Source organism: Anser anser (assembly GCF_964211835.1).
Source record: "Anser anser genome assembly, chromosome: 1".
Lineage (NCBI taxonomy): Eukaryota > Metazoa > Chordata > Aves > Anseriformes > Anatidae > Anser > Anser anser.
The window spans coordinates 189832205-189853933 of NC_139720.1; the positions used below are offsets into that span (position 1 = coordinate 189832205).

The 21729-nt window shown below is 39.2% G+C and overlaps 1 protein-coding gene and 1 long non-coding RNA gene across 2 annotated transcripts in view; both read left to right on the forward strand.

Annotated features, from left to right (window-relative positions):
* Window positions 1–8176, forward strand: part of LOC310904565 — a 45221-nt gene extending 37045 nt beyond the window's left edge. Inside the window, exon 2 of the long non-coding RNA XR_014588445.1 lies at window positions 1–8176. This exon is cut by the window's left edge and continues 35918 nt beyond it. This is a non-coding gene — a long non-coding RNA (uncharacterized lncRNA).
* UBL3 (ubiquitin like 3) overlaps window positions 1–19459 on the forward strand; it is a 57460-nt gene extending 38001 nt beyond the window's left edge. Inside the window, exons 2-5 of the mRNA XM_083849511.1 lie at window positions 8260–8368; window positions 12320–12406; window positions 17201–17278; window positions 17699–19459. Coding sequence (XP_083705637.1) covers window positions 8260–8368; window positions 12320–12406; window positions 17201–17278; window positions 17699–17751 — 327 coding nt within the window. The 3' untranslated portion in view covers window positions 17752–19459. The remainder of the gene's footprint in view (window positions 1–8259; window positions 8369–12319; window positions 12407–17200; window positions 17279–17698) is intronic.
* The last annotated feature ends 2270 nt before the right edge of the window (window positions 19460–21729 follow it).

The following is a 21729-nucleotide window of genomic DNA, read 5'->3' on the forward strand; positions in this document are numbered from 1 at the left end:
CCTCCTTTAAATCAAATTTGATTATGCTTCGGTTTGGTTTTCTTTCCCATCACTTCAGCATTCTCTGAAATCTGCTTAGTTCTTAGCAGTGCAAAGTTGTCTTAGTCAGTGCTTATTTGATGTGAAACTGTTTACACAAAAAAATGTATTTGCTTCTCTTTGTAGTGATCTAAAGATGAGTGTGTCACTGGGACTGGTTGTGAAGTTCATATTAATCTCGAATAGGGTGATGCAGGGTATTATCACACTTCTATGGCCGCGTGTTGGAGTCGGCGTGCTGTCACAAGGGGTGCGGCTTTGGATGAGTTATGCGGGTCTGTCTGCCAGCTGGCAATGAAACGTCAGAGTTTTGTTCTGCCACATTGACAGTTTATGTCAATTTGTTACTTTCCATAACATATATCTTTTTTTGCCCTGATATGAGGTAAACTTATTATAGGTGCAGGGTAATAATTGTAAGGGTAGAGCAAAGCCCCTTTGCGCAACCAAAAATGAAGGGATTCTGAGCATTGCAAGATTGAAATTGTAGATGTTCGGTTGACGCAGTGGAATTAGAAATTGCCTGTATTCTCTGTGTAGTATCTAGTGAAAACAGGTATCTAGAAATGTGGTTCGTAAGAAATAGTTGTTTATTCTACCCGAAGACCCTTCAAGGTGCTTCAAGTTGAGACCAGAGTCAAGGATCTCTTGTTCCTTTCATGAGAGCGCTTGCATCGCTGGGCAACACATTACTTGTTCTTGCTCGTGTACTTTATTCTCACTTTATGCACCTGTATCTCGGTCTGTCTAACAGCTAAGCAGATTCTTAACCAAGTATTTATTATTCTAGATGTCTTTTCAAATTTCCAGAAAGCTCTGGAAATCTTCAGAAGACTGATTGCGAAAATGACATTAGATCCAACAATCACAAGCCGATACAGTTTATATCAAAAGGAAAAATAAACAAAAGAAAATGTATCTATGATATACAAAGGCTTTGGATTCCAAGGGTGTAAATGCTGATTAGGCTAAGTGTGTGGGGTTAGTATAAGGAGCATTATCTGAAGAGTTTGCAGGCTTGGTGTTTCTTCAAGTCGAAGCCATTAAAGGTATAAAATAGCTGCATGCAAAATGAGTAAAAGGATGTAGGGAGAGTCTTTGAAGTTGACAGGTAAATAACCACTTCAGGCAGGACACTGAGAAGGAGCAGAGAAGTGTAAAGAAACAACTCAAATTCACGATGTATATTTACCAAAGTTAGATGATGACAGATTCATTATCCAGTTTTCTTTGGAAAGATTGTTTTTCAAATGAGGAAAGTGCAGAAGAGGTAGTAATCTGTCTGGAATTCAGTGAGTAGTTGTGTAGGAGAGGATTAGTTTGGGAAGACGGATTGATGGAGTGTGTGACTTGGGTGAAGACAGTAAGATGGAGCTTACCAGCTTTCTTTCTGATGTTTTCATTTCTGCCACTGGCGCAAGGAAAGTCAGTATGCTGATGAAATCTGAGGATGAAAACTTGGAGGCATCAGTAGTACAGAAGAGGATCGTGCCATCGTATGGAAAAGATTGGGTTATCTCAAAGACTGAATTAATAGGAACAAAATTAATTGCATTAATATCAAAATATCCTGTACGTAATGGGTGGTTAAAAGCAACGTAGTGTAGTGCAGATATTAAGTTCTGTGTCACAGGATTGACTGGACTGGAGAAGAGTATTGCAAAATTACTGAATTGCAAATGTGAGACAGTTGTGGTCTTCGTGCGGAAAACGGAGAGGCATTTGCAATAGATTTAGGAAGGTTTTAGTATCCCTTTATAAATTCTTGATGATATTCTCTGAAACATTGTGTACAGTTCTATTTGTGCATATTTAAGGAAGATGAAGCAAAACTGAAGCAGATGCAGGTTAAAGTGAGTTGTAGAATCATTCCGTTTGGAAAGGACCTTGAGAGGTCTCCAGCCCTCCGGAAGCAAGGTCACCTCTGAATTTGGACTGAATTTGGAGGAGATTGCTTTGGGCTTTGTCATTTCAGGTCTTGAAAAATCCCCAAGACAGAGCTCCCAAAGCATCTCCAGGTTACCTCTTTGACTGCTTGGATGTCCTCGGGGCATTTTTTTTTCCTTATCTCATTTGAAAACCTGTTGTTCCCAAGACTCTTGTCTCTGGATCATCTGTTTTGTTCCTCAGTCAAATGGTCGTCAGGTTGGTGATTTCCCCATAGGTTCAGCATCTGAAGGCTGCTAATAGGTGCCCGCCAAGCCTCCAGGCTAACTGAACCTTGTTTCCTTAACCTCTGTTGATGTGCTTCAGAGCCCTGAAGGCAGCGATCACACCAAGCCAGCCCGGTAACAAAGAAGGACTTTGCTTGTTTATTTTAGCAAGGCATCCTCATCTGCAGGTGGAGAATAAACCATCAAAACCCTAAGGGGACAAAACCCCACCATTATAACTGAAGCCCAAAGTAGGTCTGATATCAATGGATGTACCCTGTCCAAGAATAAAGTTGTGCTGGGAACTGAAAGGAAGTTTCAATAGGACAGTCGGGATCTGGAGCAGCCTGCCAGTGAGCCTAAAAACTGATATTCTCAATTTATGGATGGGGTTACATGAGATGGTATCTACCTTACAAGTGAACAGGAGTCTAGAACCTGCAGGTTCCTGCTGACACGGCCTGTGTAACACTGCCCTTTCGTGTAGGCTCTTGGTCAGGCTTCGTTCAGCCTCTGCAGTGAATGGGGTGGAATTCGGTAAGCGGAGGGTGCTGTGTGGTGCTACGTGGTAGGGAACTAGCAGGCGTCTCTTTGGGTACAGTCATGGAGAAACTTCGGCACACCTTTGGAGAACAAGCTTCTTTTGTACAATTATGAACTTGAACTAGGAAGTAAATGTGTTGGATTTTAAAAAGTGAAGCTTCTGAGTGCTGCTTTCTCATCTTTTCCCCCTCTGGTCCACTCTTAATTTTTAATTAAAGTTTACATCCCGTAAAAAAAAAAAAAAAGGAGAAAAAATTGTCTTGTGTATGTATTTTAATCTTAAAAACAGCTGAACAAAAGCAATTAGTTTAAACTTGGGGTTGTATAGCATGCGGTGATATGATGCCCTTCCTCCTGTGTATTTTAATTGTAAGATGGGAGGAATCTTAACCTGCTGCTGCGGCATAAAATTGATAACAAAAAACTGTTTAACTGCCTAGATGGAAGCCACTTAATCATCAAGAAATACTCTCTGTTGGCTGTATATCCCTCATTTCTTGATGTTTAAGAGGCTTTCCATTTCTTTAACTTGGGCTGTGAAGTTAGAAGCACAGTGACATGAACAAACTCGGTTGCAAATGCCTGTAACAGAAAACACAACTTCTACGTCTGCATGTACATGACCCAAATTTTTGTTCCAAAAGATGCAGTTGCACAGCATTTGTTAATACATTCTTCTGTGCATAACCATTTGTTATTACTATTATTTTAGTTTGTAGTGAAGAACTGAGGTGCAAGATTATTTACTATGTCTGTAATGCAACTGACACGGCGGCTGCTGGAGCTGTAACAATGAAATCGGTGCTGGTTGCGGTGTGTGGGGGGAGAAGGTGAGGTTTGCACGCTTGAGATCCCAAACAGAATGGGCTATTGTATAACCCTGCAGAGGGATGTCGTCCGCAAGTTGTAGTTCCTCTGACTTCTGATACTCTTCTGAACCGCTTTCATCACTAGGGTTGCAGTTGGTGCTGTAAGGTGGAAATGTGAGTTTGTGACCCTTACATAGTTTGCTATAGCAAAAGGTTGGAATTCCCTTTGGTGTCCTAAAAAATAAATAAATAAAGTGAAATCAGGACAGTTACTGGTACATTCCCTGTAGGGAAGAAACCCGTCAGGGCCATGGGAATCAGACAAGTATCTCGGACCGAGACTCTTACATCAAGGAAGGCAGAGGGGCTGTAAGCATGTGATCTCAGATGATAGAGGCACAAGTTCCTTGCAGACTTTTAACATAAGAAATAGTGGTTTGAGCTACTCTGTATCCTAAGAGTTGTTTTGGAACTTGAAAATTTTAAATTGGCTGCTTCTGAGTCAGAGCTTCTCTGCCAAACCAAGACTTCTCTGTTCTTTGCTTCCATTGTATGCACATATGCTCTTTTTTTTTTTTCCTTTTAGATATGGACTTTCATCAGTGGCCTTTTGCCAAAAGGTTTGTTTCAGATCCCCTATAGTTTGTTTGAAGTGGGATTCTCAGGCGTACAGAATGAGAAGTGCAGCAGTTGCAAGCAATTAACTTCGCAGTGCTCTTGAGGGGAAATAAGATTAGGCTCTAAATTTAAAGGCAAGTTTTGGGATTCTTTGTTTCAAACCCTTTGAGGTAACGTGATGTTCAACTGAAGATTAAGATTCCTTCAAGCCAAGATTAAGAAATATAAATACAGAGATATATTTATCTTATATATATGCATATACATATATATAGACAAACATGCAACCTAAATGTGTCAGTGGTATGCTGTACTATAAATAAGAAAATACTTTAACCTTTTATTAGAGCAGCTGTTTCCTTGCACTTGATGCAACATCTGCGTGACTGATTTAAGGATTTATTTTGGGCTTCTGCTAATATCTGGCGATACTTTTTGTTTTTTTAATGAATATATTCTTCCCCTGGTTTAGACATACTTTGTAGTATGCTGTAAAATTATTAGTTCATATTGATATTTGCCTCTGTATTTGATAAAAAGACTATAAGAAATAGTCTGTAGCAACAAAAACATTCAGCACTGTTGGGTTATCCATCTTGTGGGGGTGGGAAGGAACCAACATTTTTCACTTTTTTCCTGGTGCTTATATTGATTTTTGCATTGTTTATTAACTGCGGAGATATGATTTAATCAAACTTTCCAGGAAGCAACACTAGTTTTGGCTAGTTCTCTGTGATATACTTTTCCTTTCTGTATTTACTTTAGTGTGCCTGCCAATTTCACAACACAGTAGCAAGAATAAAATGAAATGAGTCTCCTTAATGTTATGCTAGCTGAAGAATAACTTCAGTTCTGTATCAATGCTCTGCCTTAATTATAAGTGTTGAGCATTAATAATATTCTTTTTCTTTTAATCATCTCCTTGTAGGGTGCAGATCCCACAGTTCTAAGGAGCTGATAGTTTGGTGATAGAAACGTTCACTGCCTAGGAAAGTGTTCTCATCTTCAGAGCATGCAATCTCCACCACAGCTGAACTACACACTGATAAATGAGAATAAATCCTCAGGTAGCCTGCATAAAGTCAGAGCTGGGGGACTGCTGGGCTACAGGGAGCAAGCTGGGGGGGATGAGGAGCTAGTTAGAGTAGGGGACGTAGATGTGGGGGGAGGTGAGGAAGAAGAGGAAGGCAAGCTGCTGGAGAAGAAGGAAAGCTGCTGGAGAAGAAAGCTCCTCGTTTTATCCCCGACTGCATACAGCAGACACTGCTGCTGAATATTTGGGGTTGGTTTGTTTGTTTGTTAAACAGGCAGCCCATTCCCAAGTACAATAACAGCTTGTGACGCAGTCTAAACCTCCTAAATTTTTGGCAGTATATTGGAGTTGTAATGAGATGCATTGACGCTTAAAGGATAATTAAAGATAATGAGGTATAGAGAAAGTGAAGTGGAAGGCAACGCACTGCACTTCTGAAAGCCAGATGATGGCAAACTGACTTTCGATGAAAAGAGCTGATTTTCTAAATAGAAATTTTTATAGTTTCATCTGAGTATGTACATAGCAACTGATGGCAATGCCAGATTGTAGACTGTTGGTTAAATAGGGGAAACTGGGATTTAATAGAGAAAATGCGAGTGTATAAGGGCCTGACATAAATGGCCTAACAGAGGAGGGGGAACTGGATCGGGGGGAGCTCATTATTGGAGTCACTGTGGATCAATTCTCTGATCTGACTCAGTGACAAAGGTAAACATAAAGGGGTGTTGCTGCTAAAATTTGTGGATGATGCGAAGTTCAAAAAATGCCTATTATAGAAAGAAAAGCGTGATGCAGAAATGTTCGGGTGATTTCGTAGGGTTCAGGCCCAGACACGAGGGAGATCCCGACCGTTTTTGTGCTGCAGCATAAGGTTTTGCCAACTTTCCATGTGGACTCCTTCCTGCTTTCCGTGGGGGACGTAGAGCAATAGAAATACCGGTGTGGTGCAGCTCTGAATGAGGTGTATGTGCTCCTGGGACACAGTCACAGAGGATGTTTCCAGTAGATGGAGGAAATTGCTGGTGGTGGTATAACAAGCAGCTGGTGAGACATCGTTCGGTACGCTTCCGAAACAGTCATCCGTTTTGAGGAGGAGAAAAAAAAAAAGACTGAAACATGCAGAGACAGGCAGCTCGGGTGAATGGGAAAATGGATATCTCGTTAGAGAAAGCTTGAAGAGCTTGTCTTGTGTAGTCCAACCAAAGAAATCGTCTGTGTAAATGTTGGCTATAAATACACAGGCGGAAACTGCTGAGGGGTGGGGGGAAGCTATTTCAGCTGAAAGACAATATAAGCAAAACAACAAGTGGGCATCGTCTGGCCGCTGCTAAATTTAGGCGTCAAATTTGAAGTTGCAATTGGGTTTTTGGAGTCGACGGGACTAGTGGGACTTAGTCTGCTTTTTCTGCTGACTCTTGGGGAGATTTGGAAATAATTCCTTAATCGCTCTGGAAATGTCAGAGAAAATGGAGCCTTAAGGTTTCCAGCCAGGTGCGTTCCAAATTTTGTGAATAAGCTTCTGTGACCAAACGGCATTCCTGCAGCTTCAGGCCTTGGAGGCTTCTTGTGACTTCCTGTGTTGCAGGCGGGCAGGGATAACGCAGTGGCGCTATGTGACGGTGGTGGTGGTGTTTCCTCTGAAAAATCAGCCACCTGGCATCTTCCCTGGGCTAACGGCACAATTTCTGTTTTCCGATGGACGTTAACAGGGGCATGGGAGGGGAACCGAGCCCTTTCATGTGGATTTGCCCTCGCTACGTTACTAAATAGACGCTGAATTGTTTTTTTGGAGGGATTGTTCTCTTCATATTCCTTGATGAAATGTGCAGTATGATAGAGACCTTAATTTTGGATACCTCCACTAGATGCTTAAAGATAGGTGGTAAGAAACCCAAGCCAAAGCATTTAAGAGGGAATAAATGATCTGCCTTGGATGTGGATATGAAGTACCAAGGTATTTGACCCTGCAGAAGTCATGAAAATTTGGTTATCGCTGTATATTTTTCCTCTTGTATTTGACCCAGAAAAAGAATTTTCTGGATTCCAATGAGAAAAATTGTCTAGAATGAAGGACACAATATGAGAGTTTGATCTGGAAAAAAGCATCCAAGCAGTTGGGATGCCCAAGTCTTGCTAAATGTTGGTGGGACTTAGGCTTGTAGGCCAAAACACAAGGTCGTTAGCCTCCTCCTTGTCATGGACATTGGGAAGCGCTGGCTACCCAAATACATTTTGTGACTTTGTAGTGGTTGCTTGAGAACCAAAATTTAATCTCTTTTGCATTGTAAGTAGTCTCATGGTGAGCTCTTTATACAGACTATTTTATTACTATATGGAAAAAAAAGCAGTAACTTGCAAATAGAAGGGAGGAAAATTGTAGCTGAAGGTGCTGATGGTTAGATAAAGGAAATTGATGTTAAACTATGATGTGTTATTACTTTATTGCACGTGGATCTCAGCAGTTTTACTTGTAGCATCATGGCAGCAATGGAATAGTTTTGGGTTTGAAAGAGAGATCTGTGGTGGCTGGGACCAAGGGAAGATGATGTTCAGTTCCTTGGTGTTTTGTAGGAGGAGCAGTGGGTGAGATCTGGGCTGATAAATATCATACTGATAGGAGACTGGCAGGGCGCACAGACTATTCAGATGCAGATTTTTATATTTTTCAGTGCTGTGTGTAAAGGTTAATTCTTCACGTTTGTTTTTATTCAAGATGATACGTTGCTAGTGCTTCTGGCTGGAATTTCTTTATACTCCGCTGAAAGCTTTTTAATGTTGCAGTTGATTTGATCACTATCTGTTGGAGTCTTCTGGTGGTTAATGTCAAAAATGTCAGCTGTAAGAATTTAATCTTCCTAGATTGCATAAACAAACAAAATTTTATTGACCTCTTTGTCCCTATATTTAACGCCATCTTAAAGTGTATTGTCAGATCACTTTAGAAAAATCTTTTTCCAAAACATACAAGTTTTTAATAATGTTAAGAAAAAGTTTTGTGTAAAAAAAAAAAAAAAAAAAAGTATTTTCCAGTTACTTTCCTAATAATGCATTTTCTTCACAGATAAATTTGCGCCTCATCTTGGTGAGCGGGAAAACGAAAGAGTTCTTGTTCTCACCAAATGACTCTGCTGCAGATATTGCAAAGCACGTGTATGACAACTGGCCGATGGGTGAGTAGTTGTGTGCCTTTGGCATTTTACTGGCGCGTTTGAAGCTTCCCTGTGCTTTCAGACTGAAGTCCTAATAAACCTATCTCAGTTCTCAACATTCAGATTAAGTACACTCATATATGGGCAGAGATTTATATAGAAATACAATTGTCATCTTGTCGTCGTCTCCTTGTTTCTGAGGTTGGGTAGACTTCTGGATGTCTTGACTATTTCCTTTTCTTCCTAAAACTTGCTTGCTCAGAGTGAAGTTACTACTTTCTCTCTATCTTTAGATATTTTTCTTGGTTAGTTTTGTTAGTGGACGTAGTAAGTGGAAGACCTTGAAGTGTTGGAGATATAAAACCTTTTATGTGAGGACAGCTAGTGGAAAACATGGTGTGTCGCAGGAATACATTACTGTTACTCAGTCTCAAGTTCTTCTCACTTACTACCTTATCTTGGAAAAGGTCTGTATTAATGATATTTTCCCAGGAAAAAGTGTTATATAAAAGAAGATTTTAAGAAGCATTAAAAGATGGGAAACTGAAGCTGTTTATATAAATATATTTGGTGTTATTCAGGAATACCAAACCAGGAAAATGGAATTGAAAACTAAGATGTTTATTCACGTATGTGAATAGTTCCACAAAAACAAAGTCCTTCTGTTTTCCCTGAGTATGATTTCGTGGGAAAATAGCCAAAGCACAGGCATAGCCTTATATATGATGAAAGAAAATGCTTCCTTTGGTAGATAGAGGACTTCATCTGGGTTACTATTTTGATGTGAAAAAGACTGCTATTTACACAAACTACAACACTGCAATATCTGTTTCTGTGGTGAGTTCCTCAAAGATGTAGGATGGATAATAATCTATGCCATAAAGCTGGTGCTGATGGTCTGTATTTTAGGCCTTAAACTTGCCATCTTTGAGGTCAGGAAGAACAGGGGTTTGGGCAACTTGTTTGTTTTGGTGGGATGCGCTGTTATGTGTTTAATAAAATACGTTATGAATGAAGAAGTTGGTAGTCTTAAGTATTAGATGTAGATGTATAACACTTTTACAGCAAGAAATCTGGTTGATGTAGGATTTTGTTGTAGCTGCTGCACATATTTTAATGCAAGCCTGAAAAGTAATTGGCATGATTGATTAATAGTTCTTTGGTTACATTTATCTGAATTAGTAAAGACAGAACTGTTTTTCCCTTACCCAAGTTCATTCCTGAGCATGTGATCTTGCAATCTGACGTCTGTATCCTACCTCTGCATATGCAGGGCGTTAAGCTCAGAAGCAAGAGGTTATTTTATGCGTTTGATTTGTGTTGGGGCGTGTGACGAGGAAGCCTTTGGCAAACTCAATAGTTTAGGCTTGTGACGCGATATATAAAGTAATACTGAATAATGAAGGAAATAGTAATAATAAAGGTGATTTCATTCCACTATAGCAAAACAGATGCATTGAGTGGTTTTAGCATTGGAATGAGCGTGTGTTGTGGACTCAGTTCAGCTCTCCTTTATGCTAGTAAAGATTTAAGGCCAGTAAAGTCATTGATTTTGGTGGACATAATACAGGTTGACAGAACAGCGCCAGAGATGAAAGTATTGCCACGTTAGTGATCTATTATTTGAGTTTGTTTCTACTATGGTCTACTCCTCCTGCAACCTGAAGAGCTTGAAGGTTGCAGATGGAGTTTATATTTGGGAGGAAACCCAGTCTTAAAGGTCTCATCTTTAAAGAAAAAAAAAAACAGAACTGGACATAGAAGCATTGGTTCAAATACCTGGTATCCCACAGGAGTGCTCTGAATCTTCTTGATGAATATTTAATTGCCTGTGCAAAGAAGAATAATGTCAATTTAAAAGACACAGGAAAAAACTACTTCAGAAAGTATGTAGGTTTTCACATGTTATTTGCCTACAGGCTATTTCCAGAGTAAGAGCACTCTTCTGTACCGCAGGACTGAGAAATCCTGATGAGGACAAAAGTTTGTGTGAAACAGAGGAAATGATTGTTTTTAGTGTCATTTTGACTTGTCATGATCTTGTGAGGAAGAAAATTCATGAAATATCCTCAGTCATATGCCTAGCAAGCTTAAGGCAAAACTCTCCTCCTATTTTTGTAATGCAACTGTTAATTAAGAATTTCCTGACTGGTAGTGGGGAACGCTGAGTTAATTTCATGTATAAATCTAGGTAGGATTCCTGTTCCCTGCCTTCCTTTCTTCTAGACAACATTAAAAATATTTTTTGTACAGTGGTTATCTGCTATATTTTTTAAAAATAACAAATTTTAAAAGCCTAGGTAAATATTTTTTCCTTTAGTCATCAGTGGAATTTGAAAAATTGAAATGGTGTCAAAAAGAAATGTTTCAGACTGTGAGCCAAGAAGCAAAAATCAAAAGAATGGGTAAACTGGCAGGTTAACAGTGAGGAAATACCTGTGCCAAAATACAGTCTGTTGTCTTCTGGTTGCTGTTTCATATCGCTGTGGTGCTGTAAATTGGCTTCTCTTTACAGCCGTAGTCTCTGTGGAGTTCAGATGCTATAGAGTAAAAAATAAATAAATAAACCAATACCTTCCAAAAAATAAATAGTTTGTCCTAGCAGTGTGATAATTCTGATCCTTGGTCTTCTTCCCAGCGCAGCAAAAATGGCTCGTGCAAGACAGTCGCATCAGACAACGAGTGGAAATAATTGAAATTCAGATAGCTTTGGCTGCCGAATTTTACCCCAGCTGCTAACCCAGGCCCACTGCAGCAGCCTCACGCCCCCGGCCTCTCCTTGGCCTCCCCCATGCTCTCCTTTGCACCAGGGGCCTCTCCCTGTGCTCCCCACGGCAGTGGCTTCTGTTTTAAATGCTTCCCTATCTCCCCTTTTCAGTTCTTCTCCTTTTGTGGGGCCAGTTGCCGCTGTCCGTGCGCTAATTGTATGTTCCCAGTAAGCAGGCCGGTGTCTGTCGTCTGTCATGATCCCTTGCTGAATATTCATTTTCATATAAAAATGCTACAAAGCAGCAAAAGAGCACGTTTGTGAACAGCTGTTACAGATATCTGGTCAGCTACAGAGCAGAAGACACTACTCCCAAAGAGAGGCAATTTAAATTCAGCATTTAAAGGTTTTATGGTACTTATTCTGGAAGCGAAGTGCAGATGTATTTGTTTTTCACATTGTGACAGGGAACAGTGAAGGAGTAGGAAGCGATCATCTCAGCTTATAAATGATTTATTACAGCTGAGGCGTTATGGGAAACGCATTATAGGAAAATGCAGGCTTGTTTTTTCCCGAATCACTGTTTGCTCCGCAAAACCTTATCCAGCTTGTTCTTGGAGAAGTTCCTTAAAATACACCCGTAAATGCCTCCTCTGTGCAGTCTCCCCGCAGCCACTGTTGGGGGCTGCTCAGTTCACTGCCGCCTCTGGACATGGAGCTGGCTGAATCTGGTCGGCATCGAGCACCGCCGAGCTGCCCACGCCAGGCTTGCAGCGCTGTGATCTGGGAATCCTCTTTCAAATGACCGATCACATGCGCTTTGGCTCTGCGTGTGGCTGCAGAAAGGCTCGAGTTAGGCAGTGAACTGGGGAGGATGAGTATGGCTCGAGAATCAGTCCCCTGGACTGGAAGAAATCAAGGCAATTTTAGCAAAGTGGGTATTTAGCCTCAGTGTAAACAGGAAGCCATTTGCCCTTAAAAGTATCTTGTGCGGGGCTTGTATGTATGTTAAATATCTCATGTGATCTGTGAGTTCATACTATTTATATTTATAGGCATAAAATTAGGGGATTTCAATGCTCAATGTCAAATAATACATTTAAGAATAACTTTCAGGAATGAATTGTCTTCCTGTATCTTTAGTCTATGCTCTCTTCAGTGTGTCATGCAAGAGAGTCCTCTTCCAAGTTTTCTTCCTAAGTAAAGGTGAGAAATAACAAAATATGTTATTACAACCTAACCATGGAAATTCTCTTACTTTTCAGATTGGGAAGAAGAGCAAGTCAGCAGTCCAAATATCTTGCGGCTTATTTATCAAGGGAGGTTTCTTCATGGCAATGTGACACTAGGAGGTACGAAAATAATTTCCATTATCCATGTTACAGCCAGGCAAAGGGGATTTTTTTCACAATGCAGTAAATACTAATTTGGTGTTCAAGTTCACAATATGACTTGCTGTATGCTATTTTTCTTCGGCATAGAATGACATTGCATTTTATCTTGCATATTTTTCCATCTTGTTATGACTAGTGAAACTTTGGGATGTACCAATTGGCAAGTTAAGTCTCCTCTTGCATTAAGAAACAGTAATGTTGCTTTTATCTGTTGTATTTCTAAATAGAGTATTTTTTCCACTTCTCTTACACTGCATTGGAGGGCAAGTTACTACATAAATGTCTCAAGTACTTTAAAATATTTCCTAAGATTATGATAATTGGCTAAACAATACTTTAAACCTTAGTGCAATGAAGGAAGACACCCTATGAATGAGAATGAGGGGAAGCATTCTTGATGTCCAGTGCTCTCCCAGGGATACAATTGCATAGTTATGTGAAAACAAAAGTAAATGGCTTCGCTTCATATGCTAAGGAAATACAATTCAATTATGCCCCCTTGTGGCAAGTTTTTTCATGCAATTGTACTTTTTTGGTGGGTATCTTGGATGGAAATATGACACAAATTTGTAACAGCCTTTCCTTTTATCAATAAAAGTTGCCTCTTTGAGCCATTTCAAAAATAAATTATTCAAAGGGACCTGGACAAGCTTGAGAAGTGGGCCCATGTGAATCTAGTGAGGTTCAACAAGTGCAAGGTGCTGCACCTGGGTCAGGCAATCCCGGACATGAGCACAGACTGGGTGAGAGCAGCCCTGCAGAGAAGGTCTTGGGGGTTCTGGTGGACAGAAAGCTCAGTGTGAGCCAGCAGTGCTTGCCTGCAGCCCAGGAGGCCAACTGCGTCCTGGGCTGCACCAACAGAGGGGTGGCCTCTGTTTGTGGAGGGAGGTGACTGTGCCCCTCTGCTCTGGCCTTGTGAGGCCCCACCTGGAGGGCTGCGTCCAGGGCTGGGGCCCCCAGCACCAGAAGGACGTGGGGCTGTTAGAGCGGGTCCAGAGGAGGGCCACAGAGATGGTCAGAGCTGGAGCACCTCTCCTATGGAGAAAGGCAGAGGGAGCTGGGGATGTACAGTCTGGAGAAGAGGAGGCTCTGGGGAGACCTCACTGTAGCTTTTCAGTACTTAAAGGGGGCTTATAAAAAAAGATGGAGAGCATATTTTTGCTCAGTGAGATAGTGACAGGACAAGGGGGAATCGTTTTAAACTCGAAGAGGGTAAGTTTAGATTAGACATTAGGAAGAAATTCTTCCCTCAGAGGGTGGTGAGGCCCTGGGCCAGGCTGCCCAGAGAAGCTGTGGGTGCCCCATCCCTGGAGGTGCTCAAGGCCAGGCTGGATGGGGCTTTGGGCAACCTGGTCTGGTGGGAGGTGTCCCTGCCCATGGCAGGGAGTTCGAACTGGGTGGGCTTTAAGGTCCCTTCCAACCCAAACCATCTTGTGATTCTGTGAAATTAATGCTCTCACCTTCTTTGTATGTTGATGCATTTGATGCATGAGTGCAGTACAGAGAAGTTAATATAATATAGGATCACTAATGAATTGTTTCTGAAGTCCAACTGAACCTGAAAGGGTTATTTTTTCACTTCTTATGGTGGCCTTTCCCTTAAGGAATGACTGGGATGTTTCAGCCCTTGATTTTCTTTCTGATGTTACTTGGTGTTGGCTGGTGATACATTTTTCAAATGGGTTTACTCTCCGTATAAATCAATTTTTAATCCTACTGTATATACTGACAAGATCATTGTCAGTTCAGCTGAGAGAACTATGTAATTCTTATTCACTCTTTAATTTCTATGTTTACCTGGTGCCAATGAGTGCAGCTAGTAGTAGTTAAGGAAGTAGTTGAGATGAATGTTAAATTTTGTTTCATCTCTGGGGTTATAGACATGAGTCTTACCTTACATTTTCCAGGCAAGTACAGCTAAATGGGATTTTCTTTACTAGTCATCTCTAGGTGTTGTTCTTGACTACCAGTGCTTGTTGCCGTTACTGATATCTTTCTAAATCTGAAGCTATCTTGAATATTTGTTTAACAAGTTAGGCTGAAAAATAATAGCTGCATGCTGTTGACTCTTGCATGAGCTCAGATCCCTGTATTTTGGACACTTACTTGAGTTCAGGGCTTTTTGGTTCATTGTTAATCATTCATGCGTTGCAATTTAATCATCATGATTTTACCCCGAGGATCAGACATGTATGTTAATGTTTTTCAAAGATCTTTTTGTTGCTGTGTTGCTTCAATAAAAAATTCCTAAAACACTGGCTTCAGTTTGAACACATTTATCTGGAGTAAGATAACACAGCTAAAAGGGCAACAGCGATTCATGAAGCTGCCTGAAAAGACTGACTTTGGGACTCCAAAGTTACTGCCAGTAACCCCAAGTGAACTGGCTATTTTTAAAAGAAGGGGGAAAAAAGCTTTCTTGTTAAATACAATATTTAGTTTCTTGTGCTGTCATAATACAGTTCCATTATGCTTTCCTATTTGCAGCTCTGTATAACTGCTGTAGCACATAGTGTTTTATTTGCTTTGGGTGATTAGGAAATATTGACTGGAATTTGGACTTACTGTGTACTGAAAGTCGCTTTATCAACCGGTGAAACAAGAGTTTCCACGGAAACAGTTTGTTGTGTGTTTTTTAAAGAGGAGGCCGTTTTCAATCCCATTTAAAATAATACTGTAATGTTCTAGCTGTAACCTTACACGTGGATAAAATTTGAGACCCTTTTAAAGGGAGAAGCCTCAAAAAATAGGAAAGGCTGGCTTTTGAGTGGAAAAAAATGTATTTCAAAGAAACCATTTCTTTTGCCACCTTTCTGAACGGACTGTCACTACGGGAGCAGTTGAGCTAATGGCATTGGAAGTGGTAAGGAAATAGAGATGTCTCTGCAGAGCTTGCCATGCCTCTCTGCCTGGGGTGCTTGAGCACCACTGTTTCATTGCTTCCTGCCTGCATGAAGGGCTGGGGAGGTAGCAGGGCAGAGTTTGTTGTTCAGCCTCCAACAGGAAATTTTATCCTTCAGTTAAATGGTTTGCAGGTTGTGTTTGAAGTGATATATTTGAAGTAGTTAGGGAGGTGACAGTCCTATTTGTCTTGTTAGATAATGGCAGTAGGCAATGTTTTACTTGCATGGTATACACATACCAAAAGAGGGTGAAAAGGAAATTCTGATGGTAAAAAATCTGGAATAAAAGCAGAATTACATAAATGAGAAAGGAATTAAATAAAGGTTTACTTTAAGTGAGGCAGAGGGATGAACGAGCAGAGATGATAGCAGGAAAGGGTTACTGAGCGTAGGTTAAGGTGCTCTGTTTCTTTCACGGTGCTCCAAAGAAAGCAACTGTTGGAAATTGCTAATAAGAACTTGTGTGAACTATGCAAACTATTAGCTGAAATGAATTAATTAAAATATTAGCATACTTTTACTTGATTACTGTAAATAATTAATCTCCACAGCTCACTAATCAAGTCTCCTCAAGTGTCTTGATATTATATAAGATGTCCCTAATGTGATTAGTTTGTAAAATCTTGGTCTGTCTTGGGTCTAAGAGTTTATGCAATGAAAAGAATACTTTTTACACTGAGTTTAACGGGCTCTTAACATATTCTTTTCAGAGTTTTCATTGTACCACAGAATCGGGTACCCAAAATACTTCATCCTTGCCAAACTTTAAGCTATCAAGAGCTTCTAGTTGCAGGCACAGGCATTCCTTCAAGTAAACTAAGCAACTTTCAGATCTGATTTTTTTTCTCTAGACGGGTCTTCCCACAGCACAGCTACTTCAGAGAAGTTTATCTGTGCATCCCTCCATATGTTTACACCAGTATTGTAGTCCTGACTTGATTTTTTTCAAAGACATAGACAATAAAAATGAGTCAGTAGCATTGTTGCAGCTGGACTTGTATTGAACATATGAAGTAAGGAAATATTACGTTGTATATTTTACTACTGAATTCTGGATCTGTGCTGTAGTGATTAAAATGAATAAAAGCATTTTCTCTTCAGTTACCTTCAGGTTTATTGGACGTTCATTATTCATTTATTCACTTAAAATGATTTGGTGCACTGTATGTGAAAATATTGTAAATTGAATTTAAGAGGAAAAACTCTAGTCGAGTCAAAATGATTTGTGTGCTTTTAAGCTTAAGTTCTTGTTACATTTATCATTTTTTCCCTTTATAAATGGGGGAACAAACTTCAAAGAATGCACCTTCACATTGCGTTTCTCAGAAAAATAATCAAGAAAGTTTAGTCTTAGGATGAGGCATGAGGAAACGTAACTAAAATAAAGAACTTGTAAAAACAAACATTCAGAAATCCACATCATGGATCTAAGTATATTTTAGGAGAACCTTTTTTTCAGCAGTGGTTTTTATGTTCTGGATGTCTTAGAATTAACAATTTAGTGGTCGACTTAGCAGTTTTTTTTCCAACCTTATGAATAAAGGGCACTTTAAAGCACCTGAGTCTTGGCCTTCCACTTTTACTCAGAAAAAGGAGGCTAAACTTCATAACAGGGACCTCAGACCTCCAAGAACACCATGTTTCAAGTGATTATTATCAGGTTCTAAGACTATAATTTACAAAGCTTTAGTCAGAATGCCTTTATAGATTTATTTAATAAGCAGTTCAAACCTAACAGTATGAACTTTTCGAACAGATGCTAATCCAATCAATATTAGTTTCAGTTGGGTGTTTTGAATAAAGAAGTCTACTGTAATGTATTAGTAAATCTCCCTTTCTCCTTTTGCAGCATTAAAACTTCCTTTTGGCAAAACAACAGTGATGCATTTGGTGGCTAGAGAGACATTGCCAGAACCAAATTCTCAAGGTACGCTGTGCAACAGAGGTACTTCTTACTCAGTTACGTGGCAAAGTAGTCAAATATCTTACAGGCTTTATGAGTATTTCGTAGTAGAGAAAGGTCCTAGTGGTTTTGTGAAGCAAGTAATAGTGGTTTTGTACATGTTGCTTATAGAAGACTAAAAAATTACTTTTCTTTTCTAGCATTTCTGTAAAACACAAAAATTTACCTAAACCTTAAAAGCTTCTGTTTTTATTGTTAAAAATATTCTTGATTTATTTTCATTACTTCGTTATTTTATGTATACATGGGGATAATAATGATAAACACATATAAATATCTTCACTAAAAATAGTAAGACATTCTTCTATCAAGCCTATTCACACACAAAACAACCTAATCATTTTAGAAACTGTTTCTAATCAAAACTTTCTTCTTGTTCCGCAGGTCAAAGAAACCGTGAAAAAACTGGAGAAAGCAATTGCTGTGTAATCCTGTAAACCTTGTTAGCTTTACCTGCTAAGTGTGATGTAATATAGTCTTTGTCTTTCATGCTGCTGGAATAGAAGAGGCCCTACCTTGCTTCAAACACCCGTAGGAAGAGCCTGTCTGTAAATCCATGGAACTGAAATATTACACGAACACTGTCTCATTAGTCTTTTTTTTTTTAAGGAGAAAGATCTATGAACACTTTCATTGTGTTTTTTTAATTCCTGCTTTTTGTTTGTTGAATAATCTTACAGTATGTCAGTTCTTGAACAAATTTGATCTCCAGAAAAATTAATGTGTTCTTTTCCATAGCAGGAATCATTTTGCTACCACAGAAATGTCCATTAACCGGGTCTAACTATAGTCAAGCTTTCTAGATGCAATTTGCACTAAATATGGTTGACAGTATATTTCTCATCAACAATCTTTAACAATATTTGAGATACCTAGTAATAACCTACAATGTATAATGCAACACTGGAAAATAGTATATCTGTAATTAAAGTAAATCTCACTTATGGCCAAATCAAAGGAAAAACTGTTAAGTCCATTCTACCTGAGTCAACCTTGGTGGCCGAACTGGCACAGAATACTAACTAAACCAAGTCTAACTATATATATTTTCACTACGACAAACAAAAAAACTATGTGCCTGTAATTTAAAAGCACTCTGTAGAGGGCTGATGAAACTAATTTTTTTCGTTACTGCGTGCACTCTTTATCTCGTGCGTTAGGTGAGTGCTTAATTCAGACAGCACAAACAAGTGCAGAGAGTGCATTTCCTAGCCTTAATATGGGAGGGGTAATTTCCTGTAGTTCATAGGCTTTTATTATTGTGCATAAATGTTAGAAAACATCATTTACTAATCAATTTTATGTATTTGATATTGGCAATTGGTGTTTTTCAGTCACTTTCTCATCTGTACCTTAGTGTCCAGTGTCATGCTTACTCATTAGAGACTTCAAAAGAATTATTAAAGTTTAAAAAGCAAAAAGAAAAACCTCTACCATAGTACTAGTTTTGTTTCTTTACGTAATCTGCATTTGGTATTAGTGCTTGCAATTGTATTAAAATCAAAAGCTGAGTTTTGAAGGCATACATAATTAAAAAAGGATGCCATTCTTTTATTTCATATCAATAATTTAAACATTGATATGCTAAAGAAATTTGCACAGCACTAAAGCATGAGCTAGTTTCATCTAAACCTGTACAAATAATAATAAAAAAAAATAAAAAAATAAAAGATTTTATATTTTTTTCACTGGGGAGGAATTCTTCCTGGCTGAAATTACAAATATGTGTAGAATATATTTAATAAAAATCTTATAAAATACATAACTATAGAAGTTAAATATAGATTGGCGTGTAGTATAATAGAACAATATTCCATATAAATAGCTTTAGCTTTTAAAGAAAGTCACAGGTTGACATTGTGTTCTGTACTTAAGTGTCCACAACTCCTACAGATGTTCCGTGTAATCGTTTTTTCGAATGATTGGCATCATTCAAATGTAATCAGGTTATTTTATCCATTGTTACTGCTTTGATGAAATGCTTTATATGCAGTAGATTTACAAAAATATTGTTCATACTGATCAGAATTAAATTTGTATAGAGCAGAGTTTTAAAACAAATTGTAAATAGCACTAAACATTTTCTTTCTGCAACCTGTACTGATAGACTCCTCTGTAAACTAAATAAAAGAATATTGTAGTGCATCTTGGTGGTGTTTTAAGGGTTGTGGTCGGGTCTGTAACTAGTTTTAATAACACTTCTTAATCTGGAAGCTAAATAAGGACTCCGTTTTACTTAAAAAAAAAAAAAAAAGGGGGGGGGGGCGTAAAAACTCTTAGTGGGATTTATCACTTCAGTTTTGATTCACTAGCGTGTTGACTTCAGATTTTGAGCACTTCAAATGCTCAGTGACTAATCTTCAGCCCTTCTGAGAAGGATGCAGTTGTCTGTACCAAATACTTAACTGGAAAGTGGAAGCGTTCCTGGAGCGCGACCGCAGAAACATGTGTGGGGCCCTGGGTGTGCTCTCAGGGTAAGCACCGAGGTAACTTGTGCACCTCCATTTCCTCTGCATTGTGAAAAGAAGTGGCCTAGGGTGTTGGGTTTTTTTCTTCTTCTCTTTCTTGCTAAGTTGACAAATAGGCAATGATAGTGAAACAAAATTATTAAAATGTTTGAAAACCATCAACAATGTTTGAAAACCATCAACAGCTATGAGGAGCGTTTTGTCATCTTTATTCCTAAAATGAAGCTTCCTTTTTTCCAAAATGCTGGCCACTTGAGTAATGCAGGCTCAGATGGGGAATGGTTATGACAATACAAGAAAAAGAAATGGGCTGAGGCAGGACTCCTTTTATTAGTTAAACGAGTCTAAGATGCATTTTTTTTGAAAATGAATGCTTTAAATGTAAGCGTATTTTCTAAAAGCAGCTAGGTACTTAATACTGTATGAACATACGAAAATCCAGTAGCTGCTGGTTAAAATACTTGACAAGCTTGAATAGTGATGTAGAGTTCCCTCTTGTTGAGATGAGTAAAATACACGTATGTGCTTGTCCAAGCAAATCTGTGAATGCTGCTTGGCATTTAAAATGTGAACTTGTCAAAATGCAAGTCCTGCAGAAGCCAAGCAGAACTGCTGCCTTAATTTCCATGCGAATTCTTGGAGCTCAGTCCATTCCAGGACGTTTCTGTTGGAGTAGTGGAAAACTGCGGAGGAGAATTGCTGAAAGATCTGTGCATTTCCGTGGAATGCCTTGTCTCGCGGATTGTAGTGCATATTAGTCAAAAACAAAAAAGCAGCACTTCTTCATCCCAGATTCCCCAGCCTTGCTAAAGCTTGTGTGCGCGCTTCTCTTTTCTGCTGATTGGAGTCGAGAGGGTGCTTGCACACCGTAAAGATTAAGGCTGAATCTTTGCAGGGTCAGGCTGTTGTACAGTGTGCTAATACATTGGAGAGCCTGACATTTGGTTTTCACTGTTAGACAGAAATGATATTTTCTCTTGAAGGTAATAGATGGCCCTGAGGATGAGAGCAGCAGATGAATCAGAACCCTCCGTATTCTGAAATAGCACCAAGGGACCACATCTGTCTCCCACACCACTGTGCGCGCTATCAGTCGTAAGTTAATATTAGCGCATGTGAGGGATCATATCTGATAGTAATGAAAGCACTACAACTTGTACTTAAATGATAGAATAAATACAGCTGTTTCAACAGTCTTAGGGACTTATTTTGCTGATGGAGGGAGAAAGCATCACCACTGTTTATTTAAAAAAAAAAAAAAAAGCTTTTACTAATATGCAGCATTAATATTAACCCAGTGGTGATCTCCACAGTCTGAATACATTTCCTTAGTACCTTGCATTTACAACAGGAGGTGCAGCGATTTAATTTAGAAGAAAATATATGTATAGCACTCTGAGAAAGCTTTCTTCCTCCCTTACAGGTAGGTAGGAAGGAAGTCAGCAGTTTCTAGGCTGGCTGAAAGTCAGGAGTTTCTGCTGCTGTTCTTTGGGGAAGTAAATCCTGGGTGCCTCATGCTTCAGGGATTCATTTTACAAATCTTATCTGGAGAAGTGAATAGGAAGACGGATGTACTTCTCAATCTAAAACTGTCATTAATATTATACTAATGAAATGGATAAGCTTAAGCAGATTTTAGGTTGTATGTCCTATCAAAATTTATGTATAGGCCACTAACAGCTGCACCATTGAAACTGATGGGGCTTCTGTGCTTATATCAGGAAATACCAAGATCTTTCAAGAGTGTTAAAGAATTCCTACCTCCTTTATTTCTTCAGAAGTAGCTGTGTTCTTTTAGATACTGTGTTTTGGCTGTTACTTGTATCAAGCTTATTTTCAGAGCACAATAAAAGGCCTTTGCTATAATTCAAGAGGCTGACAACAATATATGGTTCATGGTATGTTATTGAAGTCCTCATACTGTAGTAGCGTATTTGCAAGGAACAG